This window comes from Thermobia domestica, chromosome 4, assembly GCF_964235325.1.
Source record: "Thermobia domestica chromosome 4, izTheDome1.hap1.1, whole genome shotgun sequence".
Lineage (NCBI taxonomy): Eukaryota > Metazoa > Arthropoda > Insecta > Zygentoma > Lepismatidae > Thermobia > Thermobia domestica.
The window spans coordinates 280,439,626-280,464,899 of record NC_137457.1 but is presented as its reverse complement, the minus strand read 5'-3'; the positions used below and the strand labels follow the sequence as shown (position 1 = coordinate 280,464,899).

The 25,274-nt window shown below is 34.7% G+C and overlaps 2 protein-coding genes across 15 annotated transcripts in view; one reads left to right on the top strand and one right to left on the bottom strand.

Annotated features, from left to right (window-relative positions):
* LOC145684106 (uncharacterized) overlaps positions 1-25,274 on the bottom strand; it is a 510,020-nt gene that overhangs the window by 118,119 nt on the left and 366,627 nt on the right. The gene's annotated exons all lie outside the window — the stretch shown is intronic.
* Positions 1-25,274, top strand: part of LOC145684103 (xaa-Pro aminopeptidase ApepP-like) — a 75,479-nt gene that overhangs the window by 4,596 nt on the left and 45,609 nt on the right. The window contains exons 2-4 of the mRNA XM_081755994.1: positions 3,155-3,420; positions 19,163-19,342; positions 23,629-23,740. Of these exons, the coding sequence (XP_081612120.1) occupies positions 3,155-3,420; positions 19,163-19,342; positions 23,629-23,740 (558 nt within the window). The remainder of the gene's footprint in view (positions 1-3,154; positions 3,421-19,162; positions 19,343-23,628; positions 23,741-25,274) is intronic.

Genomic DNA, 25,274 nt, shown 5'->3' with positions numbered 1-25,274 from the left:
GCAATAACGCTCGAAAATGAATATGGCTACGGATTTCGTTTTATTAAGAAATAATCAAATTGAAACATTGGACTTTTCAAGCTGAAGTTAAATCGTGATGATATCTTGAAATTGCCTGCACACTAGCGAGATCCATAAGGCGAGCAAGCAATCAGGCAATGACATCTATTACAGTAATTGTTTACTATTAGGAACTATCATTATATAGTGACGTATTTTATAAGTAAGATTTTTTATTATTTTAGGACAACTACCATATACCATAATAGATATAAATTGAAATATTTAAGAAGAAATAGAAGATAATAAAGGAAAAACAAAGTCAGAGAAGAATATCAACACCACTTCTCTTAATAAACATCCTACTAACTGAATGTTTAATATTTAATAGAAAGACACCGCACAAAAAGCATTGCATTTCCTCGTCTGTCCGATTTGGGAGATTTTTGGATTTGTTGTAGCTGAGGATCTTCCGGGAAATTGTTTATATGGGGCCAACTCCCTATGACCAACCCTGTGCCCTCCAGAGATCACCAAAGGTCATCTAACGGGTGTTGGTAGAACTGGTTCAAACTTGGCATACAAAGACTAGTTGTGTGTTATACTGGGCTACGGCAAATGAGGATAGTCCACGTGACGGTGTGACTTTTGGTGACCTCTGGAGGTCACAGGGTTGGTCATAGTAAGTTGGCCCATATAAACAATTGACGGGAGATCCTCAGCTACAGCATATTCAAAAATCACCCAAATCGGACAGACGCGGAAATGCAATACTTTTTGTATGCTGGAAATTTTGGTGACCTCTGGAGGTCACAGGTTTGGTCGTAGGAAGTTGGCCCCATATAAACAGTTGGCCCTTAACTACAACATATCCAAAAATCACCCACATGGGACAGACGAGGAAATGCAATGCTTTTTGTACTGTGTCCTTTGTCAATATTAACTAATAAAAATAACTAATTCCAGTACGAGTTTTATCTGCATTCACATGCATAGTTTTGCCAATCGAACAATGCAGAAAGATGTATGCATGCACCTTGCATATTCATAGTACAGAAAACTTAAAATGATTTAAAAATCCGAATTCTGTGATAGAGGAATTTCAGAATAAATCTTTGTTTATTTCATTAAATTTCCTATAAAATACTTCAGCTCATCCTTTCTGTAACACTGGGCGTTTTACTTGTAGATTTACATCATCAACAATTGGAACAATTTTCATAAGGCGCGTAAGTTTTTGTAGAGAAATGTCATATTTAAAAGTTCAAGCTCGAATTCAAAAACTTCTTCATGATGTTTTGGACAATGATGAAATGGTGGAATCGAGAAAGTAGGAGAAAAGAGAGGAACTCCAAGAAATTCCACACAAACGGTGTTTGACTACTACAAAATCTACTTGACAAGATCTGGGACCTATCCAGGGACGCTAAGTAACTTTTAACCTATGAAATAATTTGTATCAATGAATAAATGATACTGAGGACTTTAATAATAATCTTACAATGTACAGAAACCATCTTCTCTTTGAGCTTAATCGGTGCATTAATATTGTTTTCATCAGATACTCTGATTTAAAACCATTACAGTTAAGAACTGTAATGAAAACTAAATACGCAAACGTACATGTAATATGGTGTACAGAACGAATAATATCAAATCAAATCAATATTGATAATAGCAAAATACAATAATGCTTACAATCGCGGTACATTCAATTTTCCTATCTCGAAATGTACTTCTACCACTTACAAGAATGAAATTTCTACATTCTGAGTATTTTGAACATCAAATTCAATAGTTTTCCAATTCCCGGTAATTCCCATTTATTGAAAACCAACAAATCATTCCAAATACTAATTTTTATTAAATGATGTCTCGAAGGGAATAAAATATCCTACCGCTGGACTAGTAGCTAATACATATGCCTTTGGGGCATATGGTTCCACTTTCGATATCCGGTAGAAGAGCATAAAAAATTAACCTTACAATCATTTACTTTCAACAACAATGATATGTTTCCTTTGACTAAAGGGCATAAATGTGCAAGTGCAACTTTTTAAAAAAATCATTTTTATTTTATTTATTTATTTATTTTATTTATTTATTTATTTATTTATTTGTTTGTTTTTTAGGGGTCATTGTTTACAGTATAACAGCACAAAAAAATACATGGTCACTGAAAATCGAATTCCTTTTACTTATATTCATATAAACATGTTAACAAAATGCCGATCGTCGGAGGAGAGAGGTTCTTTTCTACTCCAAAGAAAATAAAGCGGATAATATCCGAGGCAGTGTTGCTTTCTATTTAGAGATACTTCGTGAATAGCGTTTCAGATTTCAATCAGAAGGTAACAGAAAAATTTTGCAACTCGAAAACAATGAAAAATGGATTTCCATTTCAAATAGCGTATAGTTTATTTAATTAAATGATTTTGTTTAATCTTATGCATGAGTATATACAATTTTCTTTTTTCTTCTTCTTTCTCTGTAAGGCTCTTATTCATGTCTTATTACATATGATATATATTCAATTTACATTCTCTTACAATATATGCTATATATTCAATTCACAGCTCTTGGTTAATAATATTGGTATACAATTCTCGTATATATGTAATACATGAATGCACAGTACATTGACATTGATTGTTTATTTTGTTCAAGGAAAAAGAAATACTCTATATTTTAAATCAATATCAGCGAATGTACTTAAATCAGTGAATATAAAAGTAGGGGGAGGGATTTTCCTCTTCATATTTCCTAAATATTATTTGGATAAGACTCAATAACGTGAGGAGGAGGAGGAAGCTGGCGCGGGCGCGTATATATCTTTGATATTGCAACTGCTGCTTCTGCAGACTACGAACCACTACTGGAATGTATATACAATCAATGGTTTCCTCAGCATAGCATAACTTCTTCAGTCCATTCCTGAATTTCGCTTGCTTCAAAGAGTTGTAACAGTCGACAACAATCGATATTCTTTCGCCTTTTTAAAAACAGCCAGATGTATATGGATTATTAAAATCACTCATTTGCATACGAACAAAAGTGCATCAGAAGACGAATTTGTTATGTTGATATGATCGTGCCAGTGCAACCGATACAACCGATAAATCGTACATATTATGATTTGTATCCTTCATTTTAGTTTTTATTGTGTTGAACTCATGCTGGGCTCATCCATCTAAGTTTATAAACTGGGACCATCAATCAGATTTTGGAGGACCATTAAAAAATAGTTTTCCTGCAACCGAAGAGTATCTACACGATGTGCCACGAAGACTAGCTTGTGATCCTGGAGACACTCCTCCTCCAGTCAGAGTAAACACAACAGAAAGATTAACCAGACTAAGAAAAGAACTAATAGCAAGAAATTTAGATGCATACATTATTACAACGAACGATGATCATCAGGTATGTATTCAATACGTTCTGTATTATACGTGTTTAGAATGTAAAATATGCTACAATGTTATTTTTATATTAATGTTTTATTCTGTAAGAGTTACAGTACTTTTCATTCTAATCTATGATTTTAGAGTTTTTATATATAGAGTTTTCTTTGATTAAATACATCAAAGCATAAGTTTTCTTTGATTAAATACTTCAAAGCATAAGTTTTCTTTGATTAAATACATCAAAGCATCTTCTTTCTTGTGCTATTAAACTTAATAATGATATACAATGCGTAGATTGAGACGTAAGCAGCAGCGTAAAGTGATGCTCTATGCGTATGACAGCTTTATGTACACCAGGTGGATATTATAATTCATAGTTCAATATGTGAAGTTGACAATTTAACATGTAGAATGCGTGAGGCGTGATGAGTTACACAGCATTGCACTCATGTGTATCTTGAAGTGTCCAATCATGCAAGGTGCATATAAAAGTGTGCGTTGCACTTTTACAGGAAAATTAGGGACAAGAGTCTGGAGAAGCATTAAGCTTTCACGAGATCCTGATTCAGAGCTTTATCCTGAAACTTGTTCAAGTAGCTTATTCCCTTGATTCTTTTGGATTTCCGCTACTTCATCCCTTATCTGTTTGCTGTATATAGATCAATATTAAAACCAGAAATTGTAGATGATTTCCATCATTTCCGGTTTTTTTCTAGAGAGAAAGGATGTAGATGGAACGTATTTTTGGCACATTTAATCGATTACACGAAACCGCTTCTCACTATATGTTACCGTGATTATTCTATAGTGATCAACTTTAAAAGTAGAAGTGGTTTATTTCTACAACTTCCGGTGAATGGACCACCTCAATCAGCAAATGTAATCCCTAAATTTTGGTCGTCTACATTCTCGCCAAAATTTATTATGATTCAATCAGTAGTTCTTGAGATTCTTTGTCTTCCGGACAAATGGACTGACAGATGGACAGGCTATCTTGGTAAACGAGCCAAGTAGTGCAAAGTAGTGTTAATTAATGTAATAACTATGTAGGGGACGCGGGAGAAGTCCTAAAAGGCACAAGACCTAAACGGCATTAGACCTAAAATGCACAAGTCCTAAAAATTATTTCGCGGCACAAGTCCTAAAAGGCACAAGTCCTAAACGGCAAAAGTCCTAAAGATCATTTCGCGGCACAAGTCCTAAACGGCACAAGTCCAAAACTGCAGAAGTCCTAAAAATCTCTTGTGGCGCTACCATCGCGTCCGTAAGAAGAATACTGTCAATCTGTTAGTCAAAGTTTTAGATATACTGTTTCATATTATAGAACCTTAGTTCTTACAAGTTATTTGTATAAATACATATTCTATCGTTCTGAAATAATAAATAAATAAATAAATGAAGCATATTGTCCTTTCTTGCTCTTTCCATGATATATTTCTATGTCGACAAAATTTTAACTTCCTACCAAATGTGATTCCCAGATCTTTCATAATGTCTGTTTTTCTCTATTTCCACACTGTTGAACTCATATTAGTAACATAATATTGTGTTTTAGTTATGTACGTCATAAATTTTGCTTTCCTTTTGTTGTTTTGAAGTAAATTATTTTTACACATATATTTCTTGAACAAAAGTCTTTCTGTAGCAAATAGTTGCCATACTCGTAATTAACTACTCCTTACTCGTTATCTTTATTAATAATAATTTTAGTGTTACTAACATAGTTGTTACCGTTGGAATTATATACGTTCATATTGGTATTGTGGCAACTACTTACTACTGAAATGCATTATCGAATATTTAAGTCTGTAGTTTGTAGCAGGGTGGCCATAGAAGTTAATGGCTTATAGCCCATAGTGTGTCACTGAAATTTTAGAGGATCTTTGAAAAGCAACTTAATTGAAATTAATGAGAAAGATATATTTAAAATAAATTTATTTAATACAAGAACATTACGTTTAATCAATTCCGCAACCATGGTTGAAGAAGGGATGTTTTAAAGTACGAACCATTGAAATAGTACAGAAGCAATAGCTGAGTTTTTATAAATATATATATAAATGAAAGTATACTAGAATGTAACTAACTAGACTAGAGATGAAAGAATGTAACTATATATATATATATAACAAAGGTTCACCAAGTAATTTATAAAATAATTTCGTCCTTATTTGTAATGGAATTGCAGGGGCTTATCGCCCAGCCTTGTTAGGAAGAAGAAGCATATACAGTTTATTGCATTGCAGATAGCATACCCTAGAGGGAAATTAAATTATAGGTCACACTCTATCACTGTACTACCACACCAAACTAGTAATATTCCAAGACAAGAACCATTGTCTTGTTCTACAAATAACACTAGACTAGTAAGTGATAACACAATACGTGTACAGAAACCAATATATAGTCATTCAGGGAGTAGCCAGCAAGTTATTCTAGAGGGCCTTGATTTTTACAAACTAAAAACGAATCAAAAGTTTCTTTCAAGATTATGAAAGAATTAATAACACATAGATACATACCTATTTCAGAAGTACATATTATTATTATTATTATTATTATTATCATTATTATTATTATTATTATTATTATTATTATTAGTAGTAGTAGTAGTAGTAGTAGTAGTAGTAGCAGTAGTAGTAGTAGTAGTAGTAGTAAAAGTAGTAGTAGTATATTTCATATATGCTACATTTCTGAGACTTTGAGTCTTGATAGTACGTGAAGTTAAAATCAAATTTTATGTTACGGACGGCAAATGATGGCTTAACACCAAAAACACATTCCTGGCCGGGACCGGGGGTTAGTCTGTTTTATGTTTATTAAACGTGTTTAATAATTACAGCAAATGAAGGATGTTTATAATAGAATGTGAAAGAATACAGTTTTAGAAGAATTAAACTACGTCAACATGTTAAAATAATTAAAAGAACCTAATTAATCAGCCACTTTGTACTCTCGTTTGCTTAACTGGATGAACCGAGGCCTAAAGGAAAAAGAGTTTTCTGCCCAAATCTCATAAGCAGTGGGATATTTAATGTTATAGAAATTGACCCTCCTTCCCCTTAGAAGTGTAATTTTCAAGACTCTGAAACATATAGTATTTTATTACTTTTAGTTAAAAGTTCAAATACCGAGTTTCACGCATCTAGCTTTAAAAAAATCCTTCCTTAATTTATTTACATATTTTCTGAGTAAGTAATGGGGAATTCGAACATTAAAAAAAGTGCTCCCTTTGCTCTTTCCCTTTTATGTGTTCAATTTTCAGTTTTCTTTTTTAACAGGAAAGTTTATATGCCAAGTTTCATTTTACTAGCTTCAGAAACTTGCGAGATACACTACCCTTTAAAAAATCTTGCCCCACCCTTTTTACGATATTTATTTCCAAAAATTCTTTCTTATGTCCTGATTTCATAAGAAAATTATATTTTATAATTAATATAATTTTCTTTTAACGACTCTACTTGTAGTAGTATGCCCAAAAAATCACTCATCTTTACTCTTTTATATAAGAGTACAGAAGATAAATACAGTCAAACATATGGACCTCCATGAACAGTTTCCGATTTCTTATAACTAACTTATTCGTACATTTCCCACAAGCTGTGGTTTTAAATTTACGCTCTGTCAAGGTCCAGGTTTCAAAAAGAAACTAACTGGAAATATAATAATATTATGTATTTATGTACATGTGTAATATGTATAAATTTATTGTCTTATTGAAGCTTTCGTAATCTGGAAATAAACTTTTGATTTGCTTTTAATATATAAAAAGCCTGCTCCGCTAGAAAAATTTGCAGGCTACACTCCTAAATGACTATGTAGTAATTTCTGCAAAAATGGCACAGGACCTAAAATTTAGGTCTAGTGCCTATATTTTTTGGACTTGTGCCGTTTAGGAGTTATGAATGTCACCCACTTTATTGCATAATTAATGTTCTTTGTTCAATTTTAAATTTACTGCGTTCTTTATGTATACAGTTGGTATTTAATGTTCACTCGTGAAATGTCTAGTGAGCTTTTGTCCTAATTAAGTAAACTTTGGTGGATTTTTGTCCTACTCTTAATAAAATACGCTCCGCACAGTATATATTGCAATTCTGAATGTTTGCCTGGTTTCAGAAGTCTGGTAAAATATGCTTTTTAAACATTTTTTTATTTTTTATTTTTTATTTATTTATTTATTTTTGTTTTAGGAATTTGTCTTGGGATTCTCGTATCTCCATTCGAAAGAAACGAATTTCTTAACTAATTATGTAATTAATTATTAGAATGAAATAGGTTTTATTATGTAATTCGTGTATAAGTGCAGAACAGATAATGCTAATAATAATCTTAGTAGTACAAATATAGCTGTTACTGTTGGAATTAGCTACGTTAGCTACGTACATTATTGCCAACTAGTTGCTGCATCGTCGCAATTTCGTGTGGTGGTGGTGAATTTCAGAACTAAAGCAAGTGAATGAAAAAGGCACAAGACCTAAACGGCACAAGTCCTAATAGGCAGTAGTCCTAAACGCCAGAAGTCCTAAAAATCATATCGCAGCACAAGTCCTAAACGGCAGAAGTCCTAAACGGTACAAGTCCTAAAAATCATACCGCGGCACAAGTCCTAAACTGCAGAAGTCCTAAAATTTAGGTCTAGTGCCTATATTTTTAGGACTTCTGGATGTCACCCACTATGTTCACATAGTTCCTTAATAGAAAGAAATTTCAGTAAACAGGTGATGGTGTCGTAAGTGTCGGACACTCACATTTCTACACAATACTAAAGACCTAGAAAACAGCTATTAGGCCGACCCCACATTGAGCAGAGGATAAGACATTCGAACCAAAAATTCAGTATTGTTAGCAATGCAAAAAGCCTCATACTGCATATTGATTGCATTAGCTTGACTGTCCTATTCTCTGGTAATTGTGCGTCCGGCCTTAGTCTATGTAGCAGCAGAGCATCTTGTAGATAGTATCTTGCTGAAGTTCTAAGTTTTTAATGTTTTTATTGTCTTTAACTAATGTACTACACTCAGAAAAATCCGTTATCCGGATAGCGATATATAGTACAAATATACGGAATCCATATGTTTAATACAGAACCCTGTACGGAGCTTATGTTATCCATATGCTACATATGTACTGAATTTTTCCACTTAGATGTTATATCAAACCACTGTCTAACATCTAACAGTCTTCCATATATACGTCAGGTTTCTGTTATATACGTTCATTTGTATGTGAGATCCTGACTGCCTGTATACATCTCTTTGTTTCATACGGAAAATATTAGGTCTATAGATGGAACACTTATACGGTAAGAATTATAAAGTCCGTTTTCAGTTATATGTTTTCTACAGGATGCTACTTGTAGTCATACCTTAACCCCCAAAACTACAGGTTTTACGCATGTAACCTACGTTTTTATGTACGCCATATACTTTTTTCTCTGTGTATTTTTTAAATGTTTAGTGAAAGTAGCGAACATCCTTAATGCAACATATTCTCCATTTCTTAAATACTTCCATGAATTACCTTCATTATCTGAGGATATAGAGCTAGTGTTACTGCGATGATCCTCTTCCGGATTTTCAGCATATACTTTAGATATTACCCACAGTAGTAGGCCCCCCGTTATGGCGAAGTGAGTCAGCAAAAATTTTAGTGACGTCATAGGTCAAAGGTCAATGACCTTGGCCCGGGGTCAATGACCTAGGGGTACCTAGGACCACCCCCTCTAAATTTTGGCAGGGGTACCTTGGCCCACCCCCTAAATTTTGGCAGGGGTACCTAGGACCACCCCCCTTAAATTTTGGAAATTTCCAAATCTAAAAATTTGGTATGGTAGCCTAGGACCATAGTATGTACCTTTATCAGTATTGGGTGTCTATGTCGTTCCCTTTCATGGGTAAAAAATTGCCAAAAATTCAAATTTCGGGGGTTTTTGACCTAATTTATCCCCTTGGATGAGGTGTTATTACCCTATATGGTTAGATGGACGTATACAGGGGTCCATTACCTTTCATAAGACATGGGTATATTAATGCACCCCTTGAAAAATTTGGGAGGGGTACCTTGGCCCACCACTTAAATTTTGGAAATTGATCAATTTAAACATTTGGTATTATAGTACTGCACCCTAACATGTATTATGATAAATTTGGGTGGTCCACCTCGTTCTCTTCTAGGGGTACAAATTTGCCAAAATATAAACGTAAGCAATACGTAGTACCACGTGTTTGGTTTTTGGCTCAATTTATCCCCTTTGATGAGGTGTTATTACCTTATATGGTTATATGGTCATGTATAGGGGTCCATTCCCTTTCATAAGATATGGGTATATTGGTGCACCCCTTGAAAAATTTAGGAGGGGTACTTTGGCCCACCCCTTAAATTTTGGAAATTGACCAATTTAAACATTTGGTATTATAGTACTGCACCCTAACATGTATTATGATAAATTTGGGTGGTCCACCTCGTTCTCTTCTAGGGGTACAAATTTGCCAAAATATAAACGTAAGCAATACGTTGTACCACGTGTTTGGTATTTTGGCCCAATTTATTTCCTTGGATGAAGTCCTATTGCCTTATATGGTTATGTATAGGGGTCTATTCCCTATCATAAGACATAGGTACATTTGTGCACCCCCGGGAGGGGTACCTTGGCCCACCCCTTTAATTTTGGAAATTGCTCAATTTAAACATTTTTGGTATTATAGTATAGGACCCTAACATGTATTATGATAAATTTGGGTGGTCCACCTCGTTTCCTTCTAGGGGTACAAAATTGCCAAAATATAAACGTAAGCAATACGTTATACCATGTGTTTGGTTTTTGGTCGATTTTATCCCTTTGATGAGGTGTTATTATCCTATTTAGTTATATGGTCATGTATAGGGGTCCATTACCTTTCATAAGATATGGGTATATTTGTGCACTCCTTTAAAAATTTGGGAGGGGTACTTTGGCCCACCCCTTAAATTTTGGAAATTGCCCAATTTAAACATTGGGTATTATAGTACAAGACCCTAATATGTATTATGATAAATTTGGGTGGTCCACCTCGTTCCCTTTTAGGGGTACAAAATTGACACAATATAAACGTAAGCATTACGTTGTACCACGTGTTTGGTTTTTGACCTAATTTATTCCTTTGGATGAGGTCCTATTACCTTATATGGTAATGTATAGGTGTTCATTCCCTATCATAAGACATAGGTACATTGATGCACCCCGGGAGGGGATTCGGTATCATAGTACATGACTCAACATGTATCATGATAAATTTGGGTGGTCCACATCGTTCTCTTTTAGGGGTACAAAATTGCTAAAATATAAACATAAGCAATATGTTGTACCATGTGTTTGGTTTTTGGCCCAATTTCTCCCCTTTGATGAGGTTTTATTACCTTATATGGTTATATGGTCATGTATATAGGTTCATTTCCTATCATAAGATATGGGTACATTGATGCATCCTTTAAAAATTTGGGAGGGGTATCTTGGCTCATCCACTCGGTTTTAGAAATTGTTTAATATAAGCATTTGGTATCATAGTACAGGTCTCCAATATGTACCACTATAAATTTGGATGGTCCACATCGTTCCCTTTTCATAGGTAAAGAACTACCAAAAATCAAATTTCGGAGGCTATTGACCCCTATTTAGCATGTTATATGGATATGTACAGAGGTTTATTACCTTTATATGTTTATGTTTCCTTTTAAATTTGGGAATTATCAAATAACAAAATTCGGTAAACGTTTTCTAGGACCCATTGTAGATGTTGATGTTCCTCTTATGGCCAAATATTCAAAATTTAAATGTTATTGACCGGCTTTATTATTGAATAAGTACAGGATTTATTACTTTTTTCATAAGACACAGGTGTATTTGTGTACCAATCTTAAATTTTGGAAGGGGTACATTTCTTATTGTCATATCAATAATTGGTAATTGTTCTTAAAATTGGATAGTATCTCATTCATTGGGTAAATCATTATGATCACGTGATCGGTTATTGACCTATGATGGGATTAGGAGTCCAGGACATTGGTACATTGAAACTTTGTAGGATAATTTGATAATGCGTCATTGGTTTTGATTATTCCCGCCAAATATAAACGTAAGCAAGACGTTGTACCACGTGATTGTCCTTGATGAGGTAGTGTACAGGGATTCATTTCCTTTGTTGTGGTACTTCTTAAGTTTGAGTACACACACACTTCTAGAAAACAGTTGGTTCTACTCAGGTAAACAATTGACGGACATTATTGACCTTATTGAACATATAATGATATGATTAACTCTAAGACTTAGGTATATCAAGAGAAGTATTCTTTAAATTTGGGAATGGTGATAAACATAATTTTAACATAAGGTGCGAAATTTGAAACAATACATTGAACTTTAGTCACAGCTCATAGTCTAAGATCATTGGTGGTGATTGATTTGACCTTGAGCTTTAGAAATCTGATAGCTAACCTTATTGAATCTTATGACTCATAGACGAAAGGCAATACATGCTACAACAGTTTAAAATTTAATCATAAGGTGATGTAATCTGACACTAGCAAAGTTATTGTTAATGCAATTTGATTGGATGATCACTATCTTTCCTGCAATCTGATTGGTTGATCACTATCTTTTCGTGCAATCTGATAGGTTGATGAGTTTTAAATCTTTTTCTGCATTCAGTTTTGTTTTAACATTTAAAAAGTTTTGAATTTTTTTTTGTTTGAAACTTTGGTTTGACATTTTTTCGTTTCCAAATTTTTTGTTTAAAATTTTTTGTTTGAAAATTTTCAAAATTTTGTTTGAGATTTTTTCGTTTGAAATTTTTGTTTGAAAATTTTTTCGTTTGAAATTTTTTTTGAAAATTTTTGTTCGAAAATTTTGTTTAAAATTTTTTGTTTGAAATTTTTCGTTTCCAAATTTTTTGTTTGAAATTTTTTGTTTCAAAATTTTGTTTGAAATTTTTTTCGCTTCAAAATTTTGTTTGAATTTTTTTCGTTTGAAATTTTTTGTTTGAATTTTTTTCGTTTCAAAATTTTGTTTCAAAGATTTTTGTTCTAAATTTTTGTTTCAAAGTTTGGTTTGACATTTTTAAAAGTTTGTGCACTTATTAGTAAAGAACTGGAACTGTTTAGAACAAAAACCTTTGACAACATTGTGGTGCAATAGTACACGTCAGAACCTGGGGTTGTACTTGAAATGAAAAAACACAATTCATTGAAATGGATCATTTTATTACACTCCACATACATCCATACCAGATAGTGGTTCTGGATATTGTCGATACAATGTGTTTTGAACTTCTTGCACTAGTTTGTCTTTAGCATATAATTTTAATTCCAATTGAAGTCTTTTAAGGTCTAATGCAATATCAATTGGTGGAAACTCAATGTCCATTTGATCACAAATAAACTGTTTATCAATACAGGTATGCACCCACGAACGATGTTGACAACCATCACAATATCTAGATACATGTTGTACAATATGCATAACACATTTTTCAAAATAGTACTTTTTCAGGAATATACTTGTTTTGTTGCACACTTCCACTGCATGTTTCACACACTGAAATACGCTGATAAATTTGTTCCATTCCGTTTGTGTTAGATACACCATGTTGCGAGGGACATGGAATGTACTCTTTTTACGTAACAGCACCATCTTCTCTTCGAGGACTGTACGCAGCACCACTTCATGATTTGAGCCTAATGATTTGACTATGGTCACATTTAGCTCATCATGAAAATAATCGTTCATTTGGTCGATTCGTGAACATAATATTTGCCATTCTTCACAGGTCAGTTGTACACCAAATTGTTCTGCTTTGCCCAATCGAATCACAGGTTCAAATGTTCTAGCACTGATACCAATCATCACATGTTTTGTTTGAAATATATTTATTGGATAATAGCTTGCGAAGATGAACTTTTTATCGTTAGAAGTACACATCTTTCCTCCTGAAAAGCACTTGCTCAAATGATTTCGTGGGATGACACTGTATTTGCTGGTTTATAGTTATTGCTGACGTCATTGGAAAGGAATGTGCTGACGTTTGAATTCATGATTTCATCACAGTTGCTGACGTCATGCCGACCAACCAAATTCATACAACTACGGCTGACGTCATTGGAAAGAAATGTGCTGACGTTTGAATTCATGATTTCATCACAATTGCTGACGAATCTGGCTGTGTACTAAATTCAAGTTGATGACTTTGACCCAAGAATCCTTTGTAACATAAAGATATAGATCCAGTATTTAAGAAACGCAGCAGTTCTTCTTGTTTTGATGCTTCCATGGGTAAATATCTTGCTGGTAAAATTATATTCTTATCATTTTCAAGCTTCACTACGATTCTTAATCCAAACTTTGTAGGGATCATTTGGCTAGCTAAGATTCTATAAGGTACATTCTGTTGTAAATCAGTAATCTTGGTAAATGCTTTCATCACATCACGCGTGTTTAGAAACTGCAGACAAGTAGCCATGATGATGTTATCATGAATACTAACTCGAACGATACTTATATATGATGAAAAACTGATGACGTTGCATTATCATGTTCTGACGTGTACTGTTGCACCACAATGTTGCCAGAGGCCAATGTCGAAACAAAATTTTGAAACGAAAAAATTTCAAACAAAAAATTTCAAACGAAAAAAATTCAAACAAAATTTTGAAGCGAAAAAAATTTCAAACAAAATTTTGAAACAAAAAATTTCAAACAAAAAATTTGGAAACGAAAAATTTCAAACAAAAATTTTAAACAAAATTTTGAAACGAAAAAATTTCAAACGAAAAATTTTTAAACAAATTTTGAAACAAAAGTCAAAAAAATTTCAAACAAAATTTTGAAAAAAAATTCAAGCAAAAATTTGAAAGCAAGAATTTTCAAACAAAGTTTCAAACAAAAAAATTTCAAACTAAAAATTTTACGTTTCACGGTTAACCGTCAAACTTTATCCGGTTTTTAACTATTCGATTAACAAATAAACGGTTTTGATCATATTTATCAGTGAGTGCAAAATGTTGAACGAAACCAAGATTTTTAAATATTAAACAAAACTTAAAACTGAATACAGCAAAGATTTGAAAATCATCAACCTATCAGATTGCACGAAAGATAGTGATCAACCAATCAGATTGCAGGAAAGATAGTGATCATCCAATCAAATTGCATTAACAATAACTTTGCTAGTGTCAGATTACATCACCTTATGATTAAATTTTAAACTGTTGTAGCATGTATTGCCTTTCGTCTATGAGTCATAAGATTCAATAAGGTTAGCTATCAGATTTCTAAAGCTCAAGGTCAAATCAATCACCACCAATGATCTTAGACTATGAGCTGTGACTAAAGTTCAATGTATTGTTTCAAATTTCGCACCTTATGTTAAAATTATGTTTATCACCATTCCCAAATTTAAAGAATACTTCTCTTGATATACCTAAGTCTTAGAGTTAATCATATCATTATATGTTCAATAAGGTCAATAATGTCCGTCAATTGTTTACCTGAGTAGAACCAACTGTTTTCTAGAAGTGTGTGTGTACTCAAACTTAAGAAGTACCACAACAAAGGAAATGAATCCCTGTACACTACCTCATCAAGGACAATCACGTGGTACAACGTCTTGCTTACGTTTATATTTGGCGGGAATAATCAAAACCAATGACGCATTATCAAATTGTCCTACAAAGTTTCAATGTACCAATGTCCTGGACTCCTAATCCCATCATAGGTCAATAACCGATCACGTGATCATAATGATTTACCCAATGAATGAGATACTATCCAATTTTAAGAACAATTACCAATTATTGATATGACAATAAGAAATGTACCCCTTCCAAAATTTAAGATTGGTACACAAATACACCTGTGTCTTATGAAAAAAGTAATAAATCCTGTACTTATTCAATAATAAAGCCGGTCAATAACATTTAAATTTTGAATATTTGGCCATAAGAGGAACATCAACATCTACAATGGGTCCTAGAAAACGTTTACCGAATTTTGTTATTTGATAATTCCCAAATTTAAAAGGAAACATAAACATATAAAGGTAATAAACCTCTGTACATATCCATATAACATGCTAAATAGGGGTCAATAGCCTCCGAAATTTGATTTTTGGTAGTTCTTTACCTATGAAAAGGGAACGATGTGGACCATCCAAATTTATAGTGGTACATATTGGAGACCTGTACTATGATACCAAATGCTTATATTAAACAATTTCTAAACCGAGTGGATGAGCCAAGATACCCCTCCCAAATTTTTAAAGGATGCATCAATGTACCCATATCTTATGATAGGAAATGAACCTATATACATGACCATATAACCATATAAGGTAATAAAACCTCATCAAAGGGGAGAAATTGGGCCAAAAACCAAACACATGGTACAACATATTGCTTATGTTTATATTTTAGCAATTTTGTACCCCTAAAAGAGAACGATGTGGACCACCCAAATTTATCATGATACATGTTGAGTCATGTACTATGATACCGAATCCCCTCCCGGGGTGCATCAATGTACCTATGTCTTATGATAGGGAATGAACACCTATACATTACCATATAAGGTAATAGGACCTCATCCAAAGGAATAAATTAGGTCAAAAACCAAACACGTGGTACAACGTAATGCTTACGTTTATATTGTGTCAATTTTGTACCCCTAAAAGGGAACGAGGTGGACCACCCAAATTTATCATAATACATATTAGGGTCTTGTACTATAATACCCAATGTTTAAATTGGGCAATTTCCAAAATTTAAGGGGTGGGCCAAAGTACCCCTCCCAAATTTTTAAAGGAGTGCACAAATATACCCATATCTTATGAAAGGTAATGGACCCCTATACATGACCATATAACTAAATAGGATAATAACACCTCATCAAAGGGATAAAATCGACCAAAAACCAAACACATGGTATAACGTATTGCTTACGTTTATATTTTGGCAATTTTGTACCCCTAGAAGGAAACGAGGTGGACCACCCAAATTTATCATAATACATGTTAGGGTCCTATACTATAATACCAAAAATGTTTAAATTGAGCAATTTCCAAAATTAAAGGGGTGGGCCAAGGTACCCCTCCCGGGGGTGCACAAATGTACCTATGTCTTATGATAGGGAATAGACCCCTATACATAACCATATAAGGCAATAGGACTTCATCCAAGGAAATAAATTGGGCCAAAATACCAAACACGTGGTACAACGTATTGCTTACGTTTATATTTTGGCAAATTTGTACCCCTAGAAGAGAACGAGGTGGACCACCCAAATTTATCATAATACATGTTAGGGTGCAGTACTATAATACCAAATGTTTAAATTGGTCAATTTCCAAAATTTAAGGGGTGGGCCAAAGTACCCCTCCTAAATTTTTCAAGGGGTGCACCAATATACCCATATCTTATGAAAGGGAATGGACCCCTATACATGACCATATAACCATATAAGGTAATAACACCTCATCAAAGGGGATAAATTGAGCCAAAAACCAAACACGTGGTACTACGTATTGCTTACGTTTATATTTTGGCAATTTTTTACCCCTAAAAGGAAATGAGGTGGACCATCCAAATTTATCATAATAGATATTAGGGTCCTGTACTATAATACCCAATGTTTAAATTGGTCAATTTCCAAAATTTAAGTGGTGGGCCAAGGTACCCCTCCCAAATTTTTCAAGGGGTGCATTAATATACCCATGTCTTATGAAAGGTAATGGACCCCTGTATACGTCCATCTAACCATATAGGGTAATAACACCTCATCCAAGGGGATAAATTAGGTCAAAAACCCCCGAAATTTGAATTTTTGGCAATTTTTACCCATGAAAGGGAACGACATAGACACCCAATACTGATAGAGGTACATACTATGGTCCTAGGCTACCATACCAAATTTTGATTTGGAAATTTCCAAAATTTAAGGGGGGTGGTCCTAGGTACCCCTGCCAAAATTTAGGGGGTGGGCCAAGGTATCCCTGCCAAAATTTAGAGGGGGTGGTCCTAGGTACCCCTAGGTCATTGACCCCGGGCCAAGGTCATTGACCTTTGACCTATGACGTCACTAAAATTTTTGCTGACTCAGTTCGCCATAACGGGGGGCCTACTACTCCCACATCTCAAAATTCCACGGATTGCAAAGCACACGTAGCTCATGGCAATGGCACTCTTCTCTGAATCTACTTTTTTAATTATTATTAAGTGTCGGCAAAGTACACGTAACTGAGGTTAAATATTTTTAGTATTCGGCGTTTTTACCCTGTATCTGGGAATCATATTATCTAAACTAGTGTAGTATGATTTACTCAGATTCAGTAATATTACTGTCTTAATGGAATTCATGCGGATCACATCATGTGCTATGAACATATGGTATTGAAGTAATTTTCTGCATATATTGTCGCTTTGAAGAATCTTAAATCCCTAACATACATGTACCATAAAGGAAGACACACCATATGTATACCTCGTGTATTAGTGTAACCTAACGTTTCTTATTGAACACTTTCCCTCTGTGTTCACGCCCATCGTCCATGAGAAAGAATTACTTTATCACTGTCATGGTTCCGTTGTTCTTCCAGATACCGACGTTGCCAAATAATGCGTTGGAAATAACCAGAATATTCCTCAAACTAGTCCTGCCCCATTGCACCTCGGTATTAAAGCGGATTAGCATATTGGAAAACACCATTGTTGCAAGGTTACACGAAGTCCATAAAGAGCCGGAGATGGTAGTGAAATAACTGAACAAAGCGATGATTGGCAATGACGGTTCGAGCGGACCTTCGAACCCACATTATACCATGTAAACACGTCTCAAACCATTATTGAAGCACCACCAGCTTGGAAGCTGCTTTGTTGACACCTTAGGTCCAGGGCTTCATGAGTTTTGTAACACACCCTGACTCTACCACCAGCGTGTGCCAACTGGAAACGTGACTCATCTAACGACACTACACTTTGCCAGTCATCCAATGCTCAATCCACGTATTCCCGAGCCAACGTGAGTCGTCGCTGCCAATAGTCAGTAGCTAGTAGCAAAACTGGTGATGATACCTCATGGAGACTAAATTGCGCTTGACTTACCGCTCAAACACGTTGTTGGTTCGTTCTGCATTGACTCATGCTGTAGGTCACACACACTGTTACTTGTTTATTTGGTCGGATTAGTCTGCCAGAGATCACCGGTTTTCATTCAGCATACGTGGGTTCCTACTGCGTCGTCCTTGATAGGTCGTAATACATCGAATACAATACTCACTATCCACCATTGACACTGTGGTGCAAGAGAAGTCCAATGCCTAGGCGACATCCGGAGTCGAATGTCCAATTCGTCTAGCACTAAATATCATTCCGCAGTCTACAACGATAATTATTTCGTAGGATTTCCATCACCACGGTACACAATGTTTCACTGCTCATACAAACGTCGACCTGACAGCATTGAAACTGCTTCACTACATTTGACCTGTCGCTCATGATGATCTCGCGACGCAAACTAGTTTCGTACCCTCATCCCATGACTTTCGGCAGTTCAGTGTAAGTTTTTCTTGTAAATTCTCTTTTCTTAGCTTATAGTGATAGAACCGTAATTTTTACTGATATGACTCCCTTCAAAAGCCGCTAGTGACCCCCATACTAATAGCCATTCAGTATCTTGCATACATAGTAAAATATTAAATTATGCATTTCCATTTATCGCAATTTGTTTTCCGTAGAGCGAGTATATACCAGAGCACGACAAACGAAGACAATACATAAGTGGATTCAGTGGAAGTGCTGGAACCGCTGTGGTGACTCTAGAGAGTGCAGCGCTGTGGACAGACAGCAGATACTTCCTTCAAGCAGACGATGAATTGGACTGTAATTGGCAACTGATGAAGGATGGATTACCTGAGGTAAATTTCATTTACATCTATCTTAATAGGTATTAACACTCGTATTGAAACATGCATTTCTACTTACATAATTGAGGCCTAAGGCTAGACAGCGAAGTAAACCTGAACTTGAGCAACATTTGAATTTCCAACGGAGCATCGAGATTCGGGCTTCCTCCATCGTATCTCTGGGTTTTTTTAATTAAAAAACCGCCAGATAGTTAAGGGAAACAACGGGACACATGCATAGTCTGTCCTAGGTAGATGCACCGTAAGTTACAGCGTTTTTAAGTTGTCTTTCTATGCAAGTGTTTCAGTAGTATCTATTCGCTCACATGCTCAAATCTTCATATCTGTAATCCTTGAACGGAGAACGAGCTTGAATGCAGGTTTCTATAATGACAATATAACTTTACAATCTTTTTGTGTAAAGAAATATTTGGAGGAATGAAGAACAGCAAAGAACTCACTGATTCGTGTATGACAATGAATGTTTAATTTATGTAATTAGCTTATAACCAGAAATGTCATGGAGCATATATAGGAGTATATGGTGTATATTCGTCTAATATTTTGTAGTCCAGCATATACCCACCTTAAATTTCCGAAAGAATGAACATGTACGGTGATGTTTTAAACGCTATAATTTTGAAAACAGTCGTGCATATATGTAACAAATATTCTAGCATTATATCCAGAGAAATATACCCTGTAATTTGGAAGACCATATGCTAATCTAGTAACTTCGAAACCAAGCGGGAGATAGTAGAATCCACCCTGTAGCGAACATAGTTGAAGGACACATTGGTATCCCGCCTACTGGGATTAGACTGCCATCCAGAGAGTGTGAATATTCACAACATATAACCCGTAAGTATATTAGAGAGATGAAGTGGTCTACCACCTCCTATTTCACCCGCTGCTGACGATGAGCTGCGGCATGTCGGCGTATTTTGATAGACTGTTACCGTATACCACCCGCCCCTTATTTTATTGATCGTTAGACACTTCAAGTCCTTATGCATTAATGCACCTTTAAAGTTTGTCCTACGACCTTGTGAGCTTGCGACACCGTATTACTAGAAGTGGGATATACATACTGCACGGTATTAGTGTCACTCGTCTAGGTAGCCTTGCTAGTGAGCCAAGGTCTACCATAGTCTGTAACCAGGTCACAATTTTGGGACTTCCCTTAGTATCGCAGAGATTCCTCCCTTTCACTGAGATCAGATTCATGGGATAGTACATTTCCCCCAGTTGCCCTTCAGTTATTCCGCAGACATTAGATCAACTTCTCCTACCCTTTTGCGATACGGGGCTTCCTCTAATACGGGACTTAAAGCAATACGGGACTTCCTCTAATACGGAACTTAAAGCAATATGGAACTTCCTCCAATTACGGTAGAGGTACACCGTACAATACTAGAACTAATGATTCATCTTGGCTATTTTTAAAGACATGTCATTTGGGAAAGAAAGGTTCCGCTGGCATGTTCGTTCATGTAATACGGGAGTTCCTCTCGTCTACTTGTAAGATACACTTGCACATTGAGATACCTCCCGGACCCAGTGGAACGTGTAAGCCATCATTCGGGAAAAGGACCTTACCAATGCTCTCTGCTTATACTGCTCACACTTGAAAACACTTTACTTCGACGCAACTCTTGTGTTATCCCTGCAAACCATCCGTGATCACATCAGGACAAAATCTGAAGCACAACAATTACTCTTAATGAATCGTCTTCAAAATCCATGTATTTACGGGACAAATTTCGATGTCGACGAAATATTTATTTTGAGCAGTCCTTTATTTTGAGTAATGTATAAATATTTATTTTAATTCTGAAATACTGTTTTTTTTTTTTTTTTTTTTTTTTTTAGCAAAGATCAAAAGTTGAAAATATATACTTACTATAACAGTCTTATGTCTTTTATTGGGTTTTCAGCATTTTTTAAAAAAATGTTATTTAAGTAAAGTAAAGAATTTCAGATAACATTTTAGATGCATATTAGTTGAAGAAAAAAATCATTATTTTATTAATATGCGCCTATGATTCTGTTGCTTGAATTTAGTCCGTTTTGTCTGAATTTTCCTTGGGGTTTGTCCTCTTAAATTTTGTCCTGCTTTCGTAATAATCTGTTTGGTAATTCTAACAGAGGCTGTAAGAAGAATAACTATTTCTTCAAGTTTCATCATAAAGTTTAGATCTTATTCTTCTTGTTCTTCTCGGAAAAATGACGAGAATACAGTTCTTTGGTCAGCAGTATTATTCACATTTACTTTAGTAAAGATGAATGTGACTTTTTAAAAATACCTGCGGGCAAGGCAAATGGAAAATTGATTGACTCAGTTGCAAGAAAGTAATTTCCTATTGTCATTAATCAATCACATGTGCATATGTATGCATACACGAGGGAGCGGGCCTACCCAAAATTAAATCCTAAAGCCGCACTTGACTGCGAGCCTTAGCATGTTGCGGTGAACTACTGGAAAACTGAATAAAATTTTGTTGCGAAAAGGTAAGTTTGTTTTATCTTCGTTTCAGCTACAATGTCAAACGGCTTTCTTGCAATTGAGTCAATCAATTTTCATTTTCTCTGCAGGTAGCTTTTTTTTTTTAATCACATTCATTTTTACTGAAATAAATGTGAACAACAAACACTGTTAATAACAGAACTGTATCTAGTCATTTTTCCGAGCAGAACAAGTAGAATAACATCTAAAACGTATGATAAAACTAAAAAAATAGGTATTCTTCTTACAGAATATGTTACAATTACTAAAGAAAAATTATCTGGAAGAAATCCATCCCTGGACAGAATTCCTCGTCCCGAAAGATTAGGTAGAATGGGAATCCCCGTTCTGTCTAGTGATAAGATCATTTAAAGTATTTTCTACAAAGTGGTGGAGGACCTTTAGGCAGAACGGGAAGACACCATTAAATATCTTGCTATTTTGGGTTTTGAAAGATTTTGAATTCTTGTTTTTAAGTGCCAATAGAATAAAACAACTTACTTTCGACAAGATAAATTATCAAGCAAAGTACGCAACGCAAGATTGAATGGAAATCAATCTTTACACGACTCGACGTCACAACAAGGATGAGAAAGTCGACGCTAGTTGGCTGTGACTGAGGAAGGAAATCCAATGCAATCATTCGTTGCATCAACGAATTCTAAAATCTGTGAAAAAAACGACCTAAATGCAAGATTGCAACCCCCAGATTTTTGAACACCCCCCTAAGTTGAAAATTCTGGGTAAATCATTCTTTGGGATGATCGACAAGGACACCGATCCTGGGTAGCCAGGGGGCCGGATCCCAATTCTCATGTGGGTCTTATGAATATGTATGTTTTATTGTTACACGTATTTTTTTATGAATATACAATATTTGGCATAATTTTAACTCAATATGTTTTAAAATCCACATATATGCCTTTTTAGACCCTTGTCTGTAACAAAATGTTTGCGTTTGGTCGCCATAAGCAAAATTTTGCTAGGACTGGTACGGAATGTGGCCCTTATATATATATATATATATATATATATATATAGAGAGAGAGAGAGAGAGAGAGAGAGAGAGAGAGAGAATGTGAAAGTGACAACGGAATAGTATATTACTACCTGACTTATGTCACTGTGCAAATTTTCATTATTGTATGACGTAGGGAAATGACGTAATTAAGATTGCATAATTGGAGGACATTTGAAGCCTTATAGTTACTGAGGAACATATAAAAGAAAATGTATTTCTGGAGTCGAGACATCAGTCTAAAAACATTTCTGGACGAGATACAATCAAATCTATCTTCGTGGGCTTCTCAATCTCCAGAAAGCCGAAGTGGATCTTGCTTCCGTAATAGTTTCCGCAAAATTAGCGGTCGGCAAAGTAACGCAAAATATATATAGTAAGAATTTTTAGCATTGAGTCTATGGAGTTTTTCAGAGTTTTCCAGAAAATAGATTATTCCAAAATTAATATAAATAGATTAAAATAGTGTAAAATTTTATGTCACTGATACCATATCGCAAAATCGATGTGTAATATGAAGTATTGTAAACTAAAACGAAAAAAAATTTCGTTGCGTTGACTCTAACCGATACGGATGAGGGCCGTGGTGATTAATAAATCTGGATATTAACCTTGCCATGTAATGGCTTACTCTACCTTAATAAATACCGACATGGGGAATAACAAAGGAATGTCGGTAAATGCAGAAGCTTCAGAGAACTTAACCATACTTATTGTATTGTCCTCTATTCTTATATAGCTGTTAAATAATATCTTTTATTTGGTTATTTCCAGACGCCTTCCATAATACAATGGCTGGGTGAAACACTTCCATCAGAAGGTTCTGTTTCTGCAAATCCACGTACTTCTAGCTACAGACAATGGTTGTCATGGTCATCGAATCTTGGTATATAAACATAAAATACATTATATTGATAGCAATTTTGTTTTAAGATTATCTTTCCTTGCAAAGTATAAGTTATTTTCATAAGTTTTACATTTTTTAACTGTGTCAGCTTGTTTATGATTTGCGTGTATAGCTTTTGTTGAATATTTGCATATAGATTTATAGGAACATAGATGCTAGTTGTAAGATCAGATGATAAAATTAATAGTCATAGTCGAGGTTATACTTTTCAACCGCTGTATTTTCATTAATCTTGATTAAAAGAATGTTAAATTCGTATCTTCCCCTAGGAAGAGATTTGGTAGGCACTTCGTCGAGTGATGGTCACCACGGTTAAGAATTCGTAATTGTAAAAGTAGAATAGAATACCTTGACTTGCCGTCATTAGCCTACAGATTCGGCCTTGTACTCTCAGTCACAGTTCTATTACTATCGTAAGGGCTACATTTGCAACTGAACTGGTCTGCATGTGCTTGTCTAAACGGCATTTTTTTGTGAATCGGCAATTATTTTGGCTTTTATAGGTAAATTATAGACTCTCAGTCAAGCAGCTACAGATCATCCCTATTTATCCTAGGATCATGGTTCGTACCTCATTCCCTTTAGAATACAAAAGAACGCAGAAACCTGAAAAATCTGAAAGATACTAAGGGGTTCACTGAATGTGTGTGCAAAATTTCAATCTTCTAGGTGCAAAAGGAAGCCCACTAAAAATAATAATAGTAGACCTAACAAAAAGTTTTAAAGTTATGACGTCATCACCCCTTATGTCTCGACGCAGAAAGGCTTGAAAACATACGTAACGTGTGTTCTACAATCTCTTCAGGCTTGAAAAAACAGAAAACGAAGTATAAAGCTTTATTAGTACATTTAAATCGAATAATGAAGATATACTACATTATAGTATAAAAATATATGACAAAATCTAAAAAGGATCGGTTTCTGAATCTATGGGATGAACACTTTTGGAGGATTACGTGATAAGTTCATACAAACGGGGAGATTTATAGTAGAAATCACAATGTAAAATAATCTTATCTATAGAATAGGAATATATCCATGTTGTTCATTCACTTCTTGTATAAAATTAGGAATTGTGGACATTTAATCTGAAATATCGAATAACCTTTTGGTCAATTTCCCAAGAAAATGAAGATGAAAATGTTCGTTTTTGAAAGTAAGCTCATCAAATATTAAGCAATTACAATTTTTTTTTTCGGTGTTTATACTCTGATTTCTTGAAATTTCTCCTATTTTAGTTAAGATAAAAGTTAATATTAACTAATTGTAAGTTTAAATGAATTTGATGTTTATAGTTGTTTTCATAAATGCTCTTAGTTTCTTCATCATTACAAACAAGAACTTAGAGTGCATTGCTAAAGAACTTCGGTTCGAATCCAGGTTTACATCTCAGCACTCCTGCCTGCCCGTTTTCTCTTATCTTCTGGCAGATATTTGCTCTTGTTGGGACTTTAGTTGTTAAATTCGAGTTCCGTAACGCGTGCATTGGTCACGAGCTTGTATTTCAGATGTC